Source organism: Gavialis gangeticus, unplaced genomic scaffold (genome assembly GCF_001723915.1).
Source record: "Gavialis gangeticus isolate Ggan-Ray unplaced genomic scaffold, GavGan_comp1, whole genome shotgun sequence".
Taxonomy (NCBI): domain Eukaryota; kingdom Metazoa; phylum Chordata; order Crocodylia; family Gavialidae; genus Gavialis; species Gavialis gangeticus.
The window spans coordinates 56,844,823-56,863,539 of NW_017729029.1; the positions used below are offsets into that span (position 1 = coordinate 56,844,823).

Consider the following 18,717-nt stretch of genomic DNA (forward strand, 5'->3'; position numbering starts at 1 on the left):
GCCTTGCATTTTTCCACTAGACAATTATAATGAACCAGGAGCCTACTACACCAGAACAGAGGGTACGACTCGCCCGGTTCCCGAGAACACCCTGCTGGGAGCCAGGGCCATAAAATACACACAATCTTTAATGACAGCAACTTATTTCTGATTACCAATTTACAAACACTGCTTAACACTTCAAATAATTAACAATTACTGGAGTCTATCTGCCTTGACTCTGTCTGGCTGTCCAGTCCAAATGCTGCCTTTTTACACTGTTGCAAACCCCACTGTAATTGTGCTTCTTAAAACAAATGAAAGTAGGCACAGCACACAAAAAAAAACATTTAAGGTTAAAAACTTTATGTAAATACGCTGAGAGGAGATTGAACAAATCCAAAGTACACATGACTATTTTTCTATGGATATTCTAGATAAACATTAGGAACACAAGGACTATTTTTTTAACGTTGGTATCAGTATCAAAAGACTGGAAAATCTTAAAACACTGCAAGACCATCTGTGCCTGCTAGCAACTGCCAAATTCTCAACTGCGGTTCTTTCCCTGCTAATTCTACATTTTCATGATAGATTAATGGGCACCATTTCTCCAGAACAAATAAATGTCGAAGGCCTGCCTTCCCCCTTTACCCTGCCTCATCGTTTTCCTGATTTCCACCAGACCACTGAACATATTAATGCAAGCGAGCCACTGTTTGATTTCAGAAATGATTGCATTCGATGGTGAATGAATGCTTGGTGTCACCAATTTCTTTACAGACCAAATGCCCTTGAAGTTATAAAAAAAAAAATTGGAGAATTCTAGCGAGCAAACAATCTGGATATATTAGAAAAAAGTTAAGGGCTTTTCTTTGCCTTCCCTGACTTATATTTAACCTGTGTGCAGAAACACATATAGATATTTTATACACATTACTCATATTTCACCGTGTGTGTTCATTTTGTTATTTCTTTTGAGAGGCATTTTAGACGCATGTATTTAGATTTTTAGCTTGCTAATTTATACCAGCCAGTCTAAAATTATAGGGTTTGGAACAGTTACAGAATCAAAGCTTTACATACAGCTAACAGCAAAATCCTGTGCTGTAGATAGTAAAACTTCACTAACTCACAACTTGCTAAACTCAGCACTCTAACACTTGTGTGCCCACACACATGCATGCTGAAACTCGCTCTTCAAAGACTTAGTAGCAACATCACATCCTAATGAGGCCATGTAATGTTGCAATTACATTCACTCAACAAAATATATCACAGTGGATGTATTGTCACATACGTATAACAGCATTAATGTATAAATGTCTTACTACATAAATGAAGCATGTTCCGTCATACGTTAACTTAGATTTTTTTTTGGTGCCCATTCACCAGATGCAAACTTAAGGCAAGTTTTGTAACTAATAATATTAAAGATGATTCTTTAAAAAGAAGAGCTGTCCCTTTAGCTTTATGCTTGCTTTCCACATTCAGAGTGGCTCCAGGTTTGGCTAAGAGGGTTACGCTGATAAAGCCACTGGTGCAATCACTGACATATCTTATTCAAAATGATATTATCCTGGCATGTGATAGCTAAAAAATGCCTATGAGTGGGCACCCCAGTGGCTAAACATGAAGCGTACACAGTTTCTATATTTCTAGGGGAGAGGCAGCAAAATATTTGCTAATATTTGAAATGTGACAGAAAAGCACTTCAGAGTTCACTTTCTTTCTCAATACTCTCCCTCTTCTCTTACTGCTTGCGACTCGCATGAACTACTTAATTCCAAGAGATGAAAAGAAGAGGACCGTGGGAGCTCACGTGGAATATGAGGATTATTGCTTTAATGTCTTATGATGTACCCAACTGATATGTGCTATATGTGCTTTGCACCGGGAGTTAAGTTAGCAATGACAAGGTGAAATCAACCCAAATGCAAGTGAAAAGATGGAGCAAAACAAATGAACAAACAAAGCCCTCCTCCAAACAAGAAGCTTTTCTGGCTCTTTATTGGCATGTGCATGTGTGTAACTCTGGTGCCTTTTACGCAGTTCCTCCTTATTCATACCAGCAAGGGGAGCAGAATTGAGCCCAATCTATCTTAAGCTCCAAGGTCTATTACAGAGGCTCTGACTCAGGAAATGACTTAAGCACATGATTAATGGGGCTCGATGGGACTTAAGCGCATGCTTAAGTGCTTTCCTGAATAGGGACATCTTCCTAAAGAACATTTATGGCTTTTCCAAACTTGAATGGGTCTAAAGTGACAGGCACTGAACCAGCTAATGTGGAAGAAGTTGGAGAAATAATATATTCAGTCTAAGGAAAATGTTGACTGCACCTGCTAGTTCATGCACCAAGTAGCAATGTCATCGGTTTGAAGAGAATCGTTTATTCAGCCTCCAATCCACAAGAAACGTATCAGGGCACGGGGGTTGCAAAAAACCCAAATGTACCACAGAAAGCAGTTTTAAAAAATTAAAATATTATAACATGGAGGTCCCCAGTTTATCTGAGATTTTACGAGGGAAAAAAAAGCTTGCCTCCTTTGAGTAGACACTATTTACAGTTGCTGCAATGAAAATTCTAATTTTGTGCTCTAATGAACACAAAACGATCCATAGTCAACCTTGGCAAAACTTATAATGACTGTGTAATTGAAGTGACTTTGTCACATTAAAAAATATTTCACAAAATTGTAGGAAACTGCCAAGAAATAAAATCTTGGGCTGGGCAGCCTTGGCTATGTGGCACACAGAGCCCTACTGCCTTCCTGTTCAGCAACGGTGATGCTCAGAGAGCCGTGACACATTTGTATGCAATCACTTCTCTTGCAGGGTGTTTGGGCTAATTGCAGACTTGCCCGCAATACCTCATCATAAGCACTACGATGCAGACTTTATTTTTCAAAGCAATGCTTCCATTGTCATTTATCTGCCATGAGTTGTGTGGGAGAGATGGAAGGCTTTGACTATATTTGATGCTCTTTTCTATGAGTGTCATGAGGACATGTCACACATTGCACTTAGGTCATGTTAACTGCACATAAAACGTGAGCGTCCATGCATTCAAGCAGTAAAACATGTGCTAAGTGAAATCATATTGTAGCACAGGCAGAATATTTCCACAGGCAGAATATCTCTAGACTGGGGCCAGTTCAAGACTCCCTTGTGATGTTAGGGCTAGGACCAATAATCAGCTCAGAGCCAGTCCCAGCTCTGGCACCACGCTGGAGCCAATTCAAGGCTGCTTGTGGCCCCACAGATCCAGCGGCAGGTATGGATACAATGGCAGGAATTGCAGCGTCTCCCAGGCTCAGCTCCAAGTATGGATCCGTACTTCTCCTAGGCTCGGCTCCCTGGATCTCCCTCCACCAGCAGCAGAGATCTTGCTTGCCCCGGTGTGCCAGGGACAGATGCTCCTGGGCTGGGCAGTGCTTGGAGGTCATGGGCTCTGGGCATGGGGGTGGCACATCCTCATCGGCAGGCATGTGAGCTTTGGAGCCCAGTGCTGGGGTCAGTTTCTGGGTGACAGGCATAGCCAGACCAGGCTGAGATTGTAGTGGGGATTACCATGGGGCTGCTTAGAACATGTTCTACCTTTTAACACAGCTTGGTAAAGCTTACTACAGCTCAGGTGCAACATGTGCTAAGTGCCCCAGTAAGGTTTCCAGTGCAAATGTTTAAGCAGAAAGCGGGTATTTGGGAAGACCTCTGCCATTATGGAAATGTCAGGGCACGGCAGTTCTCATATGGGGTCACTCTTGATATACGAGTGACCTATGGCACTGGCCATAGGTAGCAACTGCACTAATGATATCAGCATTATCATTGATCTTGCTGGCAGAAAGGAGAGGACAATAGGGAAGCCTTCAGCTTCTGTGGCAAGTTAAAAAACAGAAAGCCAACCACCAATGGCTGGATCTAGGGAGGGTCCATCAGGCACATGAGTTGTCCAGGAAAGTAGGTAAACTAGATAACACCAAGATCCCTTTAATTATTAAGTCAAACAGGAATTCATACTGTATAGACATTAATTGAGCTGGGATCTATTTCTTGTCTAGCAGATTCAGCTCTTGTCTCACTTTAGCTTTTTTTCCAAAACTGGCCTCTTCCCTTGTGGATCACTCCTTTTTTCATTGGCTTCCCACTGCTTACCAACAACCTCTTCCCCTACCAGCTGTGGTGATGTCCCTGCTTCCTTTCTGCTTTTCCCGTGGGATCCCTGGATGGAGCACATCCTCCTAGCTAGCTCCGTAGCTTCCCTCATTTCCTTGATACCTGCTACCCCTTCATTCCCTGCTGCATCTTCATTAGGACTACCTGAGCTCCCCATATCTGGACACATACCTATCAAGAAGTTGGGCTTTTCAAGGCCAGTTTTGTGCTTTTAAAACCTGTCCCTTCTTCTCAGCGTCTCCTGGTTGCTGCTTCTCTTTTAGGAATGAGCTCCAGCCTTTCCCTTTACATTAGTCTCTTGGTTGTTAATGGTAGGAAGGATAAAAGTGTAAATGCCAGCTCATGAGAGAGGTGACTAGCAGCAGGGGCTGGCAGAAAAGTCTGCATTGAAGCTGGGTTGATGGGTTGAAGGGGGAACATTGGCCACGTGGAGGACAGGATACAACAGAAGAAGTCCAAAGCATGTAGCAGGGAGTACAGAAGAAGAGATCAGGGAAGACAGAGTATCATGGATGTGGTGAACCAAATGTGGAGCTTTCCACTTCCCAGTGCATTCACACCTTGCTCCTGAAGCACAATGCAGTGTGTTGGTGGAGTGGCTAATTGATCTTGCTAAATGAAGCTCTGCCAAACATTGCCCCCTAGTCAGCCTACCTGTAAATGGTTACCAGGTCATTCAGGTTGGAGAATCAAAGGCAGTTGGACATATTACCCTCATCACACCCTTGGGTGAACTGGCTACAGTGGCGCATCTTAACCACAATACCTCAATAGGCCACTAGATTCAGGCAGGCCTGTGACTTCCACAGGGCATGTCTACATGTGCATTAATGCACCTTTCTAATGCACATTAAATGTAGTACCTCCAAGGTGAGGTATTAAATCAATGCACATCAGGCTGCCCTAATGTACAGTAGCACATTTGCACAGTTTTAAAGTGATGCTTAATGCGCAGTAGACTATTTTACTGCACATTACTGTAGTGTCATGTTTTTATGTGATGCTTTAATGCATGGTAAAATAGTCTACTGCGCATTAAAGCACACATGTTGATGTGCCTACAGAAATACAATAATATTTAACATGGCAAAATACTAATGTAGAAATGGGCAAATTAAGATTCAAGGGCCAAAGTCTCCTCTGTTGTAGCTTCAAAGGCTGATAATTTACCTCTTAATGGGGCTGCTTCAGTTCCAACTGTGAGTACACAAATATTTTCTATTTATTACTTAGCACAATAATGACTCCAGCAAGCTTCTGGGTCAGTCCTGTAGAGAATGCCAACATCACCCCCAAGTGAAATGCTAAATCTTTTTTTCCTGAGTATTCTTCAGTGATTTTGACTTGGACCAGGGACCTAGGATCCTTGAAAAAATATTTTCTCCCCATTTTTCTATGCTACAATTTTTTTCCCAGGGATCAGTATTTTACAAGACTTCTCACAATGCTCTTTCACTTGAAAGACAAATCTTATTCGACATGAAGTTCCATTATGAAGAAACTGTTACATGTGATGACACTGGTTATTGAAAATTGAAATGAAGTGAGAGGAAGCTAACACCAACTTGTATGAAATTCTGCTGTCTTTGAATGACACAAGGAACTCAATATATCTAATCATCAAAGTGATGCCCATTGGGAACTGAACTACAGTTGCATTGCAGAAGGTTGCTACTTGATTGCTAGACCCAAAAGTGCTAAGCCATATGCCACTTATTTCTGTGTCTAAATAGCTTACTATGATTGATAGTAGGGATGCCTGTACTCATCATGGTGAAATAACAATAATCAAGGCAAGAGGAATTAGCAAATAGCGTATATGAATTCTACAGTCCTGATTTTTATCCACCTCGATTCCTAGAATTTTATCTAATTTAATTTTTTCCCTCTTGGGATAATTCACATCATGCATCAGAGCACCTTGATGTTTCACCGCGATACTGGCATAAGGCAGAGATTTCATGTAGAATTTTCTAACGTAGCTTTTTTTCTCCCTTTCCTGTCCGTGTGTGGTCAGAGGAGCTTGACCGCTGAGGGCTTGGTATCGGCCCGGAGTGTGACAATTCTGGCTGATCTCTTTATGAAGATTTTGTTGTTGTTGGTGCCTTCGTGTGGCTTGACAATCCCTTTGATTTTCTTTCCCACTCACCTGTCTGTACGAATCAGTCTTTTCCTAATGCTTCTCCAGCCTCTATGCAGGCAAAGTCATTTCAAGGTCAGGCAAGAGCCCTCCTGCATGGGCTCTCTGGGTGTCCCTCCTCCCAGCTGGAGGCTAAATGCGCTCTGTTTACAATATGCTCGGTTTCCACTTGACAGGGCCTGGAAGCCAGTGTGTATATCTGAACGCAGGTCCCTTAGTTAGTGCACAGTGCTGTCAAGATATAGCCCACTTCTATAATTAAAGAGCCAACAAGCTGGCAGGGTCTGATGGATGAGGCAATACTTGAATAAGCATTACATCTGTAATGTGAGAGTTACATGACTCAATAAGACCTCAACACACAACAGAAAGTAAAATCAGCTTCGACATCACAAGCACTCCCCGCTCCCGCCCCTCATATGCTAATCCCTTCTTTCATCCCTGATCTTTGCTAGTCATATAGTATTATGTAAAAGTGGTTTGCACTAACCACCGTTAAAGTAATATCTGCAGCCTCCCTGCCACTATTAATAAAAATATTTAATGCTCTTGTTAGGAGACGCAATTCGATTACTGAACTGTTATCCAACAAGTCCCGAAAACAATTCAAAGTAAATTTCCCTAATATGTCTATTTTTCTATCCTGCCAGAAGGGTTGCTAATGAATTTGCTGCTTGAATGCACAGACAGATTGGGAACTATAACTGTGCTGGCCCGGGCAACATGGCACTGGCACCAAAAACCTATTTGTACCCATACAAAGTTTCCTCTAGAGTATGCCTCTCATCCAGAGGTGATTTTCCAATAAAATCAGCCTCGATTATTGCAAGCGCAGGAGCAATCCCTGAGGGAGTATATCAGGCAATTCAATACTAGGAAATGTTGTACTAGGCAAAATTAACCTTGTAGCAGTGTTATTTCCTGAAACATTATCTAGTTTTTGCCTTTCTTTTGTATTCATCGATCCTAAATGACTGGGAATTTTTTTTTTTGCCGTGTCTCTCATTTAGTATCAAAAAGATATTTTTTTTTATTTGTACTGAAAAATAGGTGCAAGGAATAGATCTAGGTTTTCTTTTGAGTCACTTAAATTACTGCCAAAGTAGGCTGCATTTGCTGCATAACAGGCACTTGGCTCTTGGACATATAAAATGCTATGACATTGAAGGCCATTTTTATTCTGAAACACTTCAGTGTATTCAAAGGAAAAGAATTAAATATGCCACAACCCAGCAGCAGCCATGAAAATTGATCTGCCTTTCTCTCTCCTTCTGGTGTAAATCAGGAATCACTCAGATCAGGCTAATTGCTTAGCCAGTGGTGCTCTGAAGGGGAAAGGACTGGCAGGAGACAGCAGTTGAGGAGGAGTGTGCCCTGGAAAGGCTGGATCCTTAGCTGGCTACACTGCTTACACCAGCTGGGGATCTGGCCCTCTCTTCAGCAATTTGGTGTTGGTTGTTTTGTTTAAGTCTCTTAACTGAACTCAAAAACACTGTGTTTTTTAGCATGCATTCTGGGGGGAAAAAAATTACAGGTAGTTGGAAAACATCTGTGATTTACTGCAGCAATGAACAAGGGTGCTCAAATGAAGCATAAGTAATTTAAATATAATAATATTGGCCAGCATTTATACCAGCTGCCCTAAGTATACATGTTCTGTTCTAGCTTTTTGCCCACCTAGCTATCTAAACTAGCGACTGGCACTTCCTAATGTGAGCATTTTTAAGACGAAAGGTGTTGGATACTACCCTGGGCGGTTCCACTGAAACCAGTACCACTCACGGTAGCAAGCCCACAACTCAGTAAATAGTTTCAGGACAGAGCTATCTATCCAGGGCCATCCCTAGGGTAGGGTGAATCGGGGTGACCGTCCCGGGCTCCGTGCTTTGGGCACCCTGCGGAGCTGGGTGGAGCAGCTGCAGCCCCCCACTCCAGGCCTGCCTGGAGCTGTAGTCTCAGCCCTGCGCCGTGGAAGAAGAATGGAGATCCTCCTCCTCCCTGTTTGCAGGGGTACCACGGCCCCATGCAGTATTAAGGCAGCCCCGCACAGGCTGATTTGCTCCAGGCCCCGCACCCGCCTAGGGTCGGCTCTGAATATATCATTTGGAATTTAAGGTCACTTGTGCCTTATAGGACTGAAAACTAATTTGTTACTAAGTTGCTAGACCAAACCCTGTCTATTTGCAATGTGATCAGCAAGACTGTGAGAGCATCTAATGAAGTGAGCTCTCGCTCACAAAGTTTATGTGGCTCTGATTCAATCAGTCCATAAGATAGTTCTCTACCCTGCCCTTGGCCTCTCCTGGTTACTAGCAGACTTGTAGAAATAACTAATTTTTAAGCCCACTGGATGAAACAAAACTGATAAAAAACCAACCCACGTTCACCTTAAATGACCTCCCATCCTCTTTAGGGGAGGAAGGGGAAGAGGATTGGGGGAAAAACGCATCTCAGGTGGAATGAAATGTTTCATTTCACTGGAAGCAAGACCTTGTGGTTTGTTTGGGTTTCTTTTTTAAAACCCTTTTTTTTTTTAAACATTAAATTTAGTCTTGAAAAAAGTTTCAAAATGAGTAATTAAAGCATTTTTATTTAAAAAGGTACAAAAATGAAACATTTAGATTCTAGAATTTTTTTAAGGGTTTATTTTATTTTATTGGCCAAAATAATTCAATGCCATGAATCCACGAGTAGTCACTATCTAACCAAATTGACATTTTTCAGTAAATAAAATATCTGACCAAAAAACTGCATCCAGCTCTAGCCACTAGCCTGGATGCTCTAGCTCTAGCTGGGAGCCTGGATGCTACTATCTAATATCCACAGGCTGGGAGCTGCAGGTCTCCTTGTAGCTGAATAAGGCTAACAGTGTTCAGTATTGATGATATGAGATCAGATTCAAAACAGATTAGATGAATGAGCTCTCAGACTCTGTTCATCTCATTGTCTTGTAAGCAAATACTGTGCACTACACAAGACGTGAGGTAATTTAACCAGCAACTATAAATTATGCAATCAAGTCGGAAGTATTTCACTATAAAAGTGTATTGCGTTCATCTGAAAAATGTGTGCTCTCTCTAGGTACCTGTTGTGCTGGTAGCTGAAAACCTTAGTAAAGTGCAAACTGTTTTATATTTCGGGTCTTAGCCAGTGTGACTCATTTGTACAGTTTTAAGTCCAAACAAAATGCTAGTCAACTAAATTATAACTTATTACCACAGGCTACAGACTTCGAATACATCTTGTGGTTGGAACAGGACTGATTTACTGTTTTGGGTCCTGCCAGCTGTAATCATGCATCATTTGCCTAGAAATAAAAATAGCCCTATTGTGGTTACATTTTGGACTGATAAAAATATATCTAACAAGATATGCCAGAGGAACAAATTCCCAAAATAAAGGTAAAATATTACATTGAGTTAATATTTTATGTCGGAAGTGCTACATCTTTCAACTGCCAAAATGACTTTGGACTAAAGCAAAAGGTACCGCAAGGAGAAAAAAAGATCTAAAGGAACAATTGAGCTCAGAAAAAACCACATGGGGATTGCTGAATTGTAGGAGCTTTGCCAGAGTCAAAATTTACATAAAAATCAGTATTTGGGGATTAGTGTGAGATAATCAAAAAGGATTTAATATGTGCATTTCTTTGCAAACAGTTTAAAAGTAGTGTCTCATAATCCATTCCCAGCTCTAACCTTTAACTTGTAAGAATAAAATAATCCTTTGCAACATTTTCGGAGTTCACACTCCACTGATGAAAACTGCCACCCCCTCCGTGCAAGCCCCCAGAAACCAAGAGGAGAACATGTTGGTTTTCATGTAGAAATGAGTTAGGCCCCGTTCTGTAATGAGTGGCGTGTGTAGAGAGGGGTTTGGATCAAAGTGCATAAGCAGTGCCTTGACTACTTGTTTCAAGCAGTTTACCCACTTGTCCTTTTCTTTGTATAGCTTAATGAATTCATGAACGTGCTGATACTGGCTGGAATAGTTTTTAAAGAGATGTCCCATTTCACGGTGGTCTTGGGAAGGAATGCTCCTTGCACACCCTGCCCACCTGCTCCTGCTCACACGAAGCATGTGTGTGTCCTGAAACTGTAGTGGGGCCACTCTGGTGGGTCTCTCTGTAGCTACCCTCAAGACAGTGGCTCTCATATGGTTGAGAGAAGCAGGATGAGATGCCTCTGGAGTAAATTCACTGCCCCATCTCCAGGTTTGGCTTGTGTCATTGCAAATGGGTGGGTGGAGTGGGCTTGGGAGCATCCCTCTCAGAGAACATTGTGAAAGAGGTGAAGATAGACCTGAAGGCTATTGCTAGGACTCAGCCCCTGTTGAGGTGTTTCTCTAAACCCATGATGGGAGGGTGTGCAACAAGGACTAGACCACTCTAGATATATGCTGCTCATATGCTCTTCTTCTAAAACATCCATTTCTGTCATTTTTGGAGACAGGATACGGGGCTAGATGGACCACCGGCACTTCCTAGGTTCTTCGGCTCTAAATAGATTAACCAGCAGGACCAAGGTCTACTGATCTCTTTCTCTAATTGCTAAGCCACTGCATCTTGTTTGAGTCTTTATTACTGGGGATCTGAGCACCTTCACATGCTGGATGTAAAATATCCTTAAATATTTTAAGAATGGATTTCTTAAAGAGATGAATGTGGGCAGACAGCTTAGGGATTGTATTGGCATTTGCCAATTTAGTAACTAGATGGGAGTAGAGTCTAAAGAATAAAAGGAGGAAACTCAAACAGGTAGGGCTGAGCCAGCTACTCCAAAACTTTACTGGAAAGGTGAGTGATTCTGGTATCTTTTTACTTTTTAATTGCTTGATTATAAATTTCCCAAAAGTGTTTATTTTTAGGAACCTGCTTCTAGTAGACCTACTATAACAATAGCACTTGGCCAATTTCCAGCTCCGTGGTTGCTAAACGGAAAACTATTTTATTCTGAACATTGTTTGCCTTTTTCTTCCTTTTTCATTTTTGTTAAATAAAGGACAGGAACTTCCCTTTAGTGCAAGAGCTCAGCAATCTATAAATGCAGGTACCATTGTTCTTCGTTCCATATTGGTTGCTATGTGCCTGAGTCAACTGGGCAAAGCACAGCCCATTGGTTTATACTGGTGCCACTTGGGGCACAACGATCTTTTCCTGGTTACCAAGAAACTCTAAAAACAGTGTTCACTAACTAAGCCGGTGAGCCTGACCTGCTTGCCCGCCAGCTTTGTGTGTCAATTGGAAAATGCACTAGCTCTGCCTGACTCGCCAAGAGCTCAGACCCTTCCCATGTTCTGTTAGGTCTTTCTGGGGGGAAACAGGAGGTGCCATGCCAGCTGGTAAAACAAAAATATTTTTAAAATGTAGTCCACAGCCACTCCCATGCCATATGTAAGAGAATATGAAAGGACTACACAATATATCACTGCATTGGCAAATGAGAGGCCAGTTAATACGCCTACAGATCACATTTTATTTTACTGCAATTTGCATTATGGTGTATTGGTTGGAAAAGAAAATCATACCAAGAAGTCAGACACCCTTACAATTGGAACATGAGTTCTTATGGACAAGAAAGAACAATAAAGACCACCAGCTTTCTGATGAACAAGCTCAAGCAGGTCTTGGTAAGGATGGAAAGCAACCGGTTTTGAAAATACATGGAACCTTTGAAAGCAATGGGACCTTAGCACTGCATGTATCCTAAGCCTACTGATCTGGACAACATTAAAACTAGGGCATCACTGAATTTCTGCAAGTGTTTAGGGAAAAGTTTCTTTGCTAGCTTTCAACTGAAGATCTATAATTGGACCACAGAAGGGTTAGGATAAAGAACATAGAAAGAAGTCAAAGACAAATGCAAGGCTTTCTAACCTGGGAGAAATATTCATTGAAACGATCTGGCTACCATACTGTATGGTAATGGGTTATGGTAGTGTGTGGCTTTCCATGATAAGCTTACATTTTGTATTTCATAAACATACTTTATCTTTTACAAAAACTTCTATCTGTAGCTTTCAACAAGAAACCTTAGCCAGGTGACCTCTTCATATGCCCATATTGTCCCAGAAATCTCTCTCGTATTCTAAAGTGCTTCCTTAGAGTAAGATCATACCCAATTCATGGGCAGAGGGGCAGTTCTGGATGCTGACTTCACCCTTCCATGTGGAAGGAATAAAGAGCTGTTCATCCTCACCTCTTCAACCTCACAGAGCTTAGACTTGGGTCTACATTACCTCACTATAGAATCGCCAGCATGGAAATGATTTTGCTTTAAGTGATGCTGGCTATGGAAATCCTTTCCATCACAGCCATTTTATAAGAGAAAGGGGGACTGCTACACAGATCATGCATGGATCTCTGGGGACCCACCAGGTTAGCAGTCTATCAGTTTTTACTTTGCAGGCTCCTTTCCCTTGAGTAATGGAATCTCTTGAACCAAGACAGGTGACTTGACCAAGAATTGTTCTACAATCTGGGATCTCCTCCTTGCTTTGGAGTTGGCCAAAAATTAATCTGGAAGCAAGCTCTCCAGACAGAACCCCCATCTTGGCCATTGGGCAAGCTGGGCTTGGAGTCATAATAAACCCTACTGATTAATGTTAGTAGGATCCTCCAGAGCGTCCTCCTTCATCCTAGCACGGCACATAAGCCAGAACCCTATCTGCTTTGAATGTGTCCCAATTTAATAATGGTTCTTGAATGCCCTCCTTTTAAAACTAGAAATCCTCTGTTGACCTTGGAAAAGTCACTTAAGCTGCTGTGGTTCTTGTTTCCGCATCTGAATAGTGGGATGCCAACACCTGCATATTTGACAAGGGTGGAATGAGTTTTAGTGCACTGGCGTTTGTTAAGTACTTTGAGATTCGTAGATAGCAAGGGGCTGGAAGGGACCTTGGAAGATTATCGGGTCCAGCCCCCTGCACCAGGCAGGAAAGACAGTTGGGGTCAGGTGCTCTCCAGCAAGGTGACCGTCCAGTTTCCTCTTGAAGATTTCCAGGGTAGGCGATTGCACCACCTCTGGAGGGAGCTTATTCCATAGTCTGGACACCCGAGCTGTGAAGATGTTTTTCCTAATGTTGAGCCTGAAATGGTCTTCCAGGATTTTGTAGCCACTACTCCCAGTTTTCCCCTTGGATGCCCTGGTGAACAGTTGCTCACTGAGCCCTTGATGTACTCCCCTGATGTAGTGATAAGCTGCTATTAAGTCCCCTCTCAGCCTTCTCTTTTTCAGGCTGAAGAGTCCCAGGTCCTTCAGCCTTTCCTCATATGGCTTGCGGTGCAAGTCTCCGATCAGACGGGTGGCTCTTCTCTGGACTCGCTCAAGCTTTCCCACATCCTTATTACAGTGCAGTGCCCAGAACTGGATGCAATGCTCCAGCTGTGGTCTCACTGATGCTGAGTAAAGCAGAAGAATCAGTTCCTTGGTTTTGCTGGAGATGCTCCGATTGATGCATGCCAGAGTATTATTTGCCCTGCTGGCTACAGCATGGCGCTGCCAGCTCACATTCATACAGTGGTCTGTTATTATCCCCAGGTCCCTTTTGTTCGTGGGGCTGGTCAGTTTGGCGCTCCCAAGCCTATAGGTGTGTTGGGGGTTGCTCATCCCCAGATGGAGCACTTTACATTTCACAACATTGAACTTCATCTGGTTCCTGCCTTCTGCAAGCCTATCACACACAGACGCCTTAATGTTTCCAGGATTTTCCCTGGGATAGAAGTTAGGCTAATGGCCTATAGTTACCTGACCCCCTTCCTGAAGATGGGCACAACATTGGCCTTCTTTGGGTGCTTAGGGACCACTCTGGAGCGCCACGAGTTTTGGAACTTAAAAGATTCTTAAAAGGAAGATGTCACAGAGACCTTTTATGCCCCATACAGTTTTTAGGATACTGGCTTTACTTGTAAGACTGGATGAGTGACACTGCCTTTATATTTGTTTAAACGGAAGAAGAATCTATTCAACACTGAGAGGTGCTCAAATAGTACATTAACATGGGGCCATGTGGATAACTGGTCTAGATAAAAGAGGCATTTTTGGTGTTTTAAACAGTAGCTACACTGTTTCCACTGGAAAAAAAATCAATTATGCAGGCACAGTGACTTCTTTTCATATATTTTCAGTACGGCTATTTATAGAAAGGTGCTAGATGATACAACGAATGCATAAAGATGAGTTCCTCTTGATGTACTCTGCTTCCACACAGCACTTTCCTGTAATGCAACATGCCTGACTGAAAGCTTCTTCAGGCTGTTCAAGAGGGAGAAAATATTCCAGTGGACTAAACATGGCTACCACCTGCACACACTTAGCCACTGAAGGTGTTCACTCCAGTTTGTTAAACGCCTCCGAACACAAGCAAGAACCTTGACATGCCTATAAGACTTCAGGGTGGGATCTGTTGTTTTTCTCAGAAAGTTCAAGAACATGAAATGGATGTGGTAGAATTTATGGGGGGCAGCCAACTTCCACATTGATCCATGTTTTACTATGTAAAACATGCTTCTGAATTCTACCAGTGGTGCCCACGTTACTGAATGTGAAAAGAACAGCATCGATAATGTAAGTGACTATAAAGAAGCAGATAATTTCCTTGTAATTCATCACAAGTCTCCTAAACACCCAATACCAGGCCTCAATATTAGGCAGTCTTAAAATGTGATATTTAAAAATGAATGATTTCTGAATCTGGTTCTGGGAAATAGGAACAATGTCTGTAAAATATAAAATCAGGGAACTTTTTTTACACTAATGAAAACGGGAAATATTTTTTACATATATCCATACACATACAGCTACATACATATATAGTATAGTACAGTACTATATATGTGTATATACCTATACCTGTACCTATATATATATATATAGGTATACATATGCATATAGGTATGCATATACTTATACCTATATTTATACACCCCCCCATACTTACATATATATGTGTATATATATGTGTATGTATGTACGTGTATATATATACACACATATATAGTGCTATACTATATATATATGAAGATGTGTGTGTGTGTGTGTGTGTGTGTGTAGACACACACACACATCTTCATATATATATAGTATAGCACTATATATGTGTGTATATATATACACACATATATAGTGCTATACTATATATATATGAAGATGTGTGTGTGTGTCTACACACACACACACATCTTCATATATATATAGTATAGCACTATATATGTGTGTATATATATACACACATATATAGTGCTATACTATATATATATGAAGATGTGTGTGTGTGTGTGTGTGTAGACACACACACACACATCTATATATCAACAGATGTCAACCGCAGTTAGATTCAACCCAACTTATTAGTGCATGGCTTTTAGCCAAAAGCAATTCACATTTGCAGAAGTGTACTATCACATATGTCTTAATAACAGAAATGTGTTTTTAAAAATGTATGTGATAAGTCACATATGGTAGAAGGAAGCTGCACAGCTTTCAGCCCTTGTGACAATGGAAGCTACTAACTTTATTTTGTGTAGCTGAAGAACATTAAAATTCAAGTGAAATTCTCTTTGACATTTGAAAGCTACAGAAGCGACAGCATTAAAAGCTAGACAAGTCTCTGCTGTGCTAAGTGTAGCTGCCACGTTTATACTAATACAATCTATATCTATTACAGTTATCTTAAGGACACCATTTTTAGTCTTGCCCTCAGAGGTACTGTTTTAGGGCAAAAACACTGCCATATACAGGTACATTAAGGACTAACATTTCATTGAAAAATACTAGGCAGATCTTCGAGCTCTTCTATATGCAGAGTGTAATTAATATGTATAATGGACTCCCTAGGGTACTAATTGAAGCTGCAGCCATGAACATATTCAAAGGCAAGTTAAACAAGCAGTTGGGGAAAACATGACAGGGTGAAGTATACACATGTAGGTGGAGAGAGCTAGACTGGCCATCTGGCCTTTTTCCATCCCAAAATGTTGCTATATTTTTCAGGCCCTGGAAAGCCGTGATTTCATTTAAAACATGAAAACAAATAGTTTCAAGGAGTAGTTTGTACACCACAGTAACATACTTAATTAAGGAAGGGTCTGATTCTTTGCTAGGGTAAGCTGGAGCAGGACCACTCAGTGGCGTAGTCCCACTGATACCAGCAGAGGCTCTGGTGTAATATCTTTTTTATAAATTACTGAATGAATAATTATATTATGTGGGAGCCTCGCGATCCTTTCCCTGATCCCACGGCAGCTGAACTCACTGACTTCCTTTACACAATCTATCATATGACCATTAGATAGCATGGACTTTCAATCCAGTTCGGGATGCATTTCAATTTACGTTGGAATGGACGATTCCGTGAGCGAGCGAGGCCCCCTTAGTATCTGTTCTTTATTTTCATCAGATGAAATTAAACAAACAGAGGCTGCCTCACACATTGTATACCTCTTCTGATCAGCGTTCACACAAATTTTGCACTTGCTAAATTACTATTCCAGGTGGCATGTAAGAGAGACTCAGGGCCGAAGGTGTCTCGTTCTATCCCTAAGTACAGCCATTCACGAGTGCTTCCGGAGCTTGTCTCTAGAAATTCAACAGCCACTTGGAATAAGGTCATTCTGTTTTCCAAAAGCCCTCATAATCAGCAAAGTACTATGAAAATAAGAGAATTTTCATTGGCTACAACCGGATCATACAACTCCTAGGGACTTAGTCAAACTACAAGGATCATCTGCTTTTGTCACTGGAGAGCACTGAAGCTGGAGTGTATGTTGTTTAAGCCGAGAAAAGCAACTACTGATTGTTATTACCCTTAATTGAAAACCTCTTTTTTTCCGAGAACTAGGGTATCTTTATAGCAACTTTCTTAATTCAACGAGAGTGCAGAACGTTTTGACTAGTGCCTTAAGATTTAAGAAAATCTCATAAAATGCTCTGGCAATTGGTCTCTGGTAACTTGCTCACCCATCATAGATTGCAACTGCAAGAAGCAGAAACATTTTGGTATGCATATGCGTGTGTGTGTGTAGGAGAGAGAGGGACAGAAAAAGAGAACGCTCTTATTCAACAGGATGGCGAAGCCCTGATACATAGGTGCAAAATATTCCCATGTGTCTAGAAATGATTTGGCACACTCTCAGTTATTTCCCCCTCTGTCAGACCTTCCCAAGGATTGCAATTAAGAAATGTAATCTTTTTAACATGTGCAATCCCCCCAAGGCTAGGAGGACTACATATTGAATATGATTATGATATTATTTGGCAGCTATTCATAGAGGGCACATATTAATTTATGTAAACGGGATGAAACTCGGGGCATACAATCATTAGGAACACATGACAAATCAAAACCTGTCCTTGCTGAACACGGGACGTTTTCATGGCTATGATTAAGGAGGGACTTGAGATCCCATGTTTATTTTATTGCCGACAGCAGGCCTTTTTTGTGGTTCTTTGCATGAAGTTCATTAAAGCTGAATTTCTAACGGATATAAAAGTAACTTACTTTACAGGAATGTTCCTTGGTTTTGTCTTTTCGGCAGCCTATAAATAGAAGAGGAAAAAAAAATTAAGCAACATTACTAAGCACAATTTTTCCTGGAGCCAAAGTAAAAAAACCCAACAAACTACAGTAAGGGAATGAGCAAACGAAAGCAGGCGGTCATAGTTAAATAGGCACCAGAGTAAATATGGCAACTGCTAAACCCTTCACGGCATGAATGTTATAAGTCTTAAAATACTCCATCACTGAGATCTCTACAGGCTTTACTTTTAATGGCCACAAGTGTTTAGGAGATGTTCATTCAGAACGAGCTCTGTATTTTCCATCTTGAGGTCCGGTCATATTGTCATAACCTTGCTGCCTACACCTAGAACAAGAACAACAGGAAACAAATAAAGGCACGAACGGATTCTATTTCCAAAACAATTTTTATTAGCCAACAACAGAAAAGGGCAAGGGATGACCAAATGTTCAGATCAATTTCCTCTTGTGAAACCTTTGAGAAAACACACTCCAAATCATCTAAATGAGTAAATCTCGGGGCCTCTCGGCCTGCACCGCCTCAGACATGGAGCCTGGTTCCAGTTTATTGCTGAACCCATTGATCTGTGTACAGTCCATTTATCATTCATGAAAAGAGCCAGTGATCTTCACAGTATATTAGAAGAAACAACTCAGATCATCTGTCAACGGCCCTCTTATTTCTGTTTCCCTCTCCACGGGGATTTCATCTCCTTCGATTCTTCTTGAATTAAAATGTTGCTAAGCAACACAGCTGGGGGCACTGATGGCAGAATGGCTACAGTCTATCAAACTGTTTAAGCTGTTTGAGATTTTAATGGTGAGATTTTTATATATATATATATATACACACACACACACACACACACACACACACACACACACACACACACACACACACACAC

The 18,717-nt window shown here is 41.4% G+C and overlaps 1 protein-coding gene across 3 annotated transcripts in view; it reads right to left on the minus strand.

Annotated features, from left to right (window-relative positions):
* Positions 1–18,717, minus strand: part of AFF2 (AF4/FMR2 family member 2) — a 635,691-nt gene that overhangs the window by 70,236 nt on the left and 546,738 nt on the right. For all 3 annotated transcript variants that reach the window (XM_019521659.1, XM_019521658.1, XM_019521657.1), the window contains one exon: positions 17,795–17,832. In XM_019521659.1, coding sequence (XP_019377204.1) covers positions 17,795–17,832 — 38 coding nt within the window. The remainder of the gene's footprint in view (positions 1–17,794; positions 17,833–18,717) is intronic.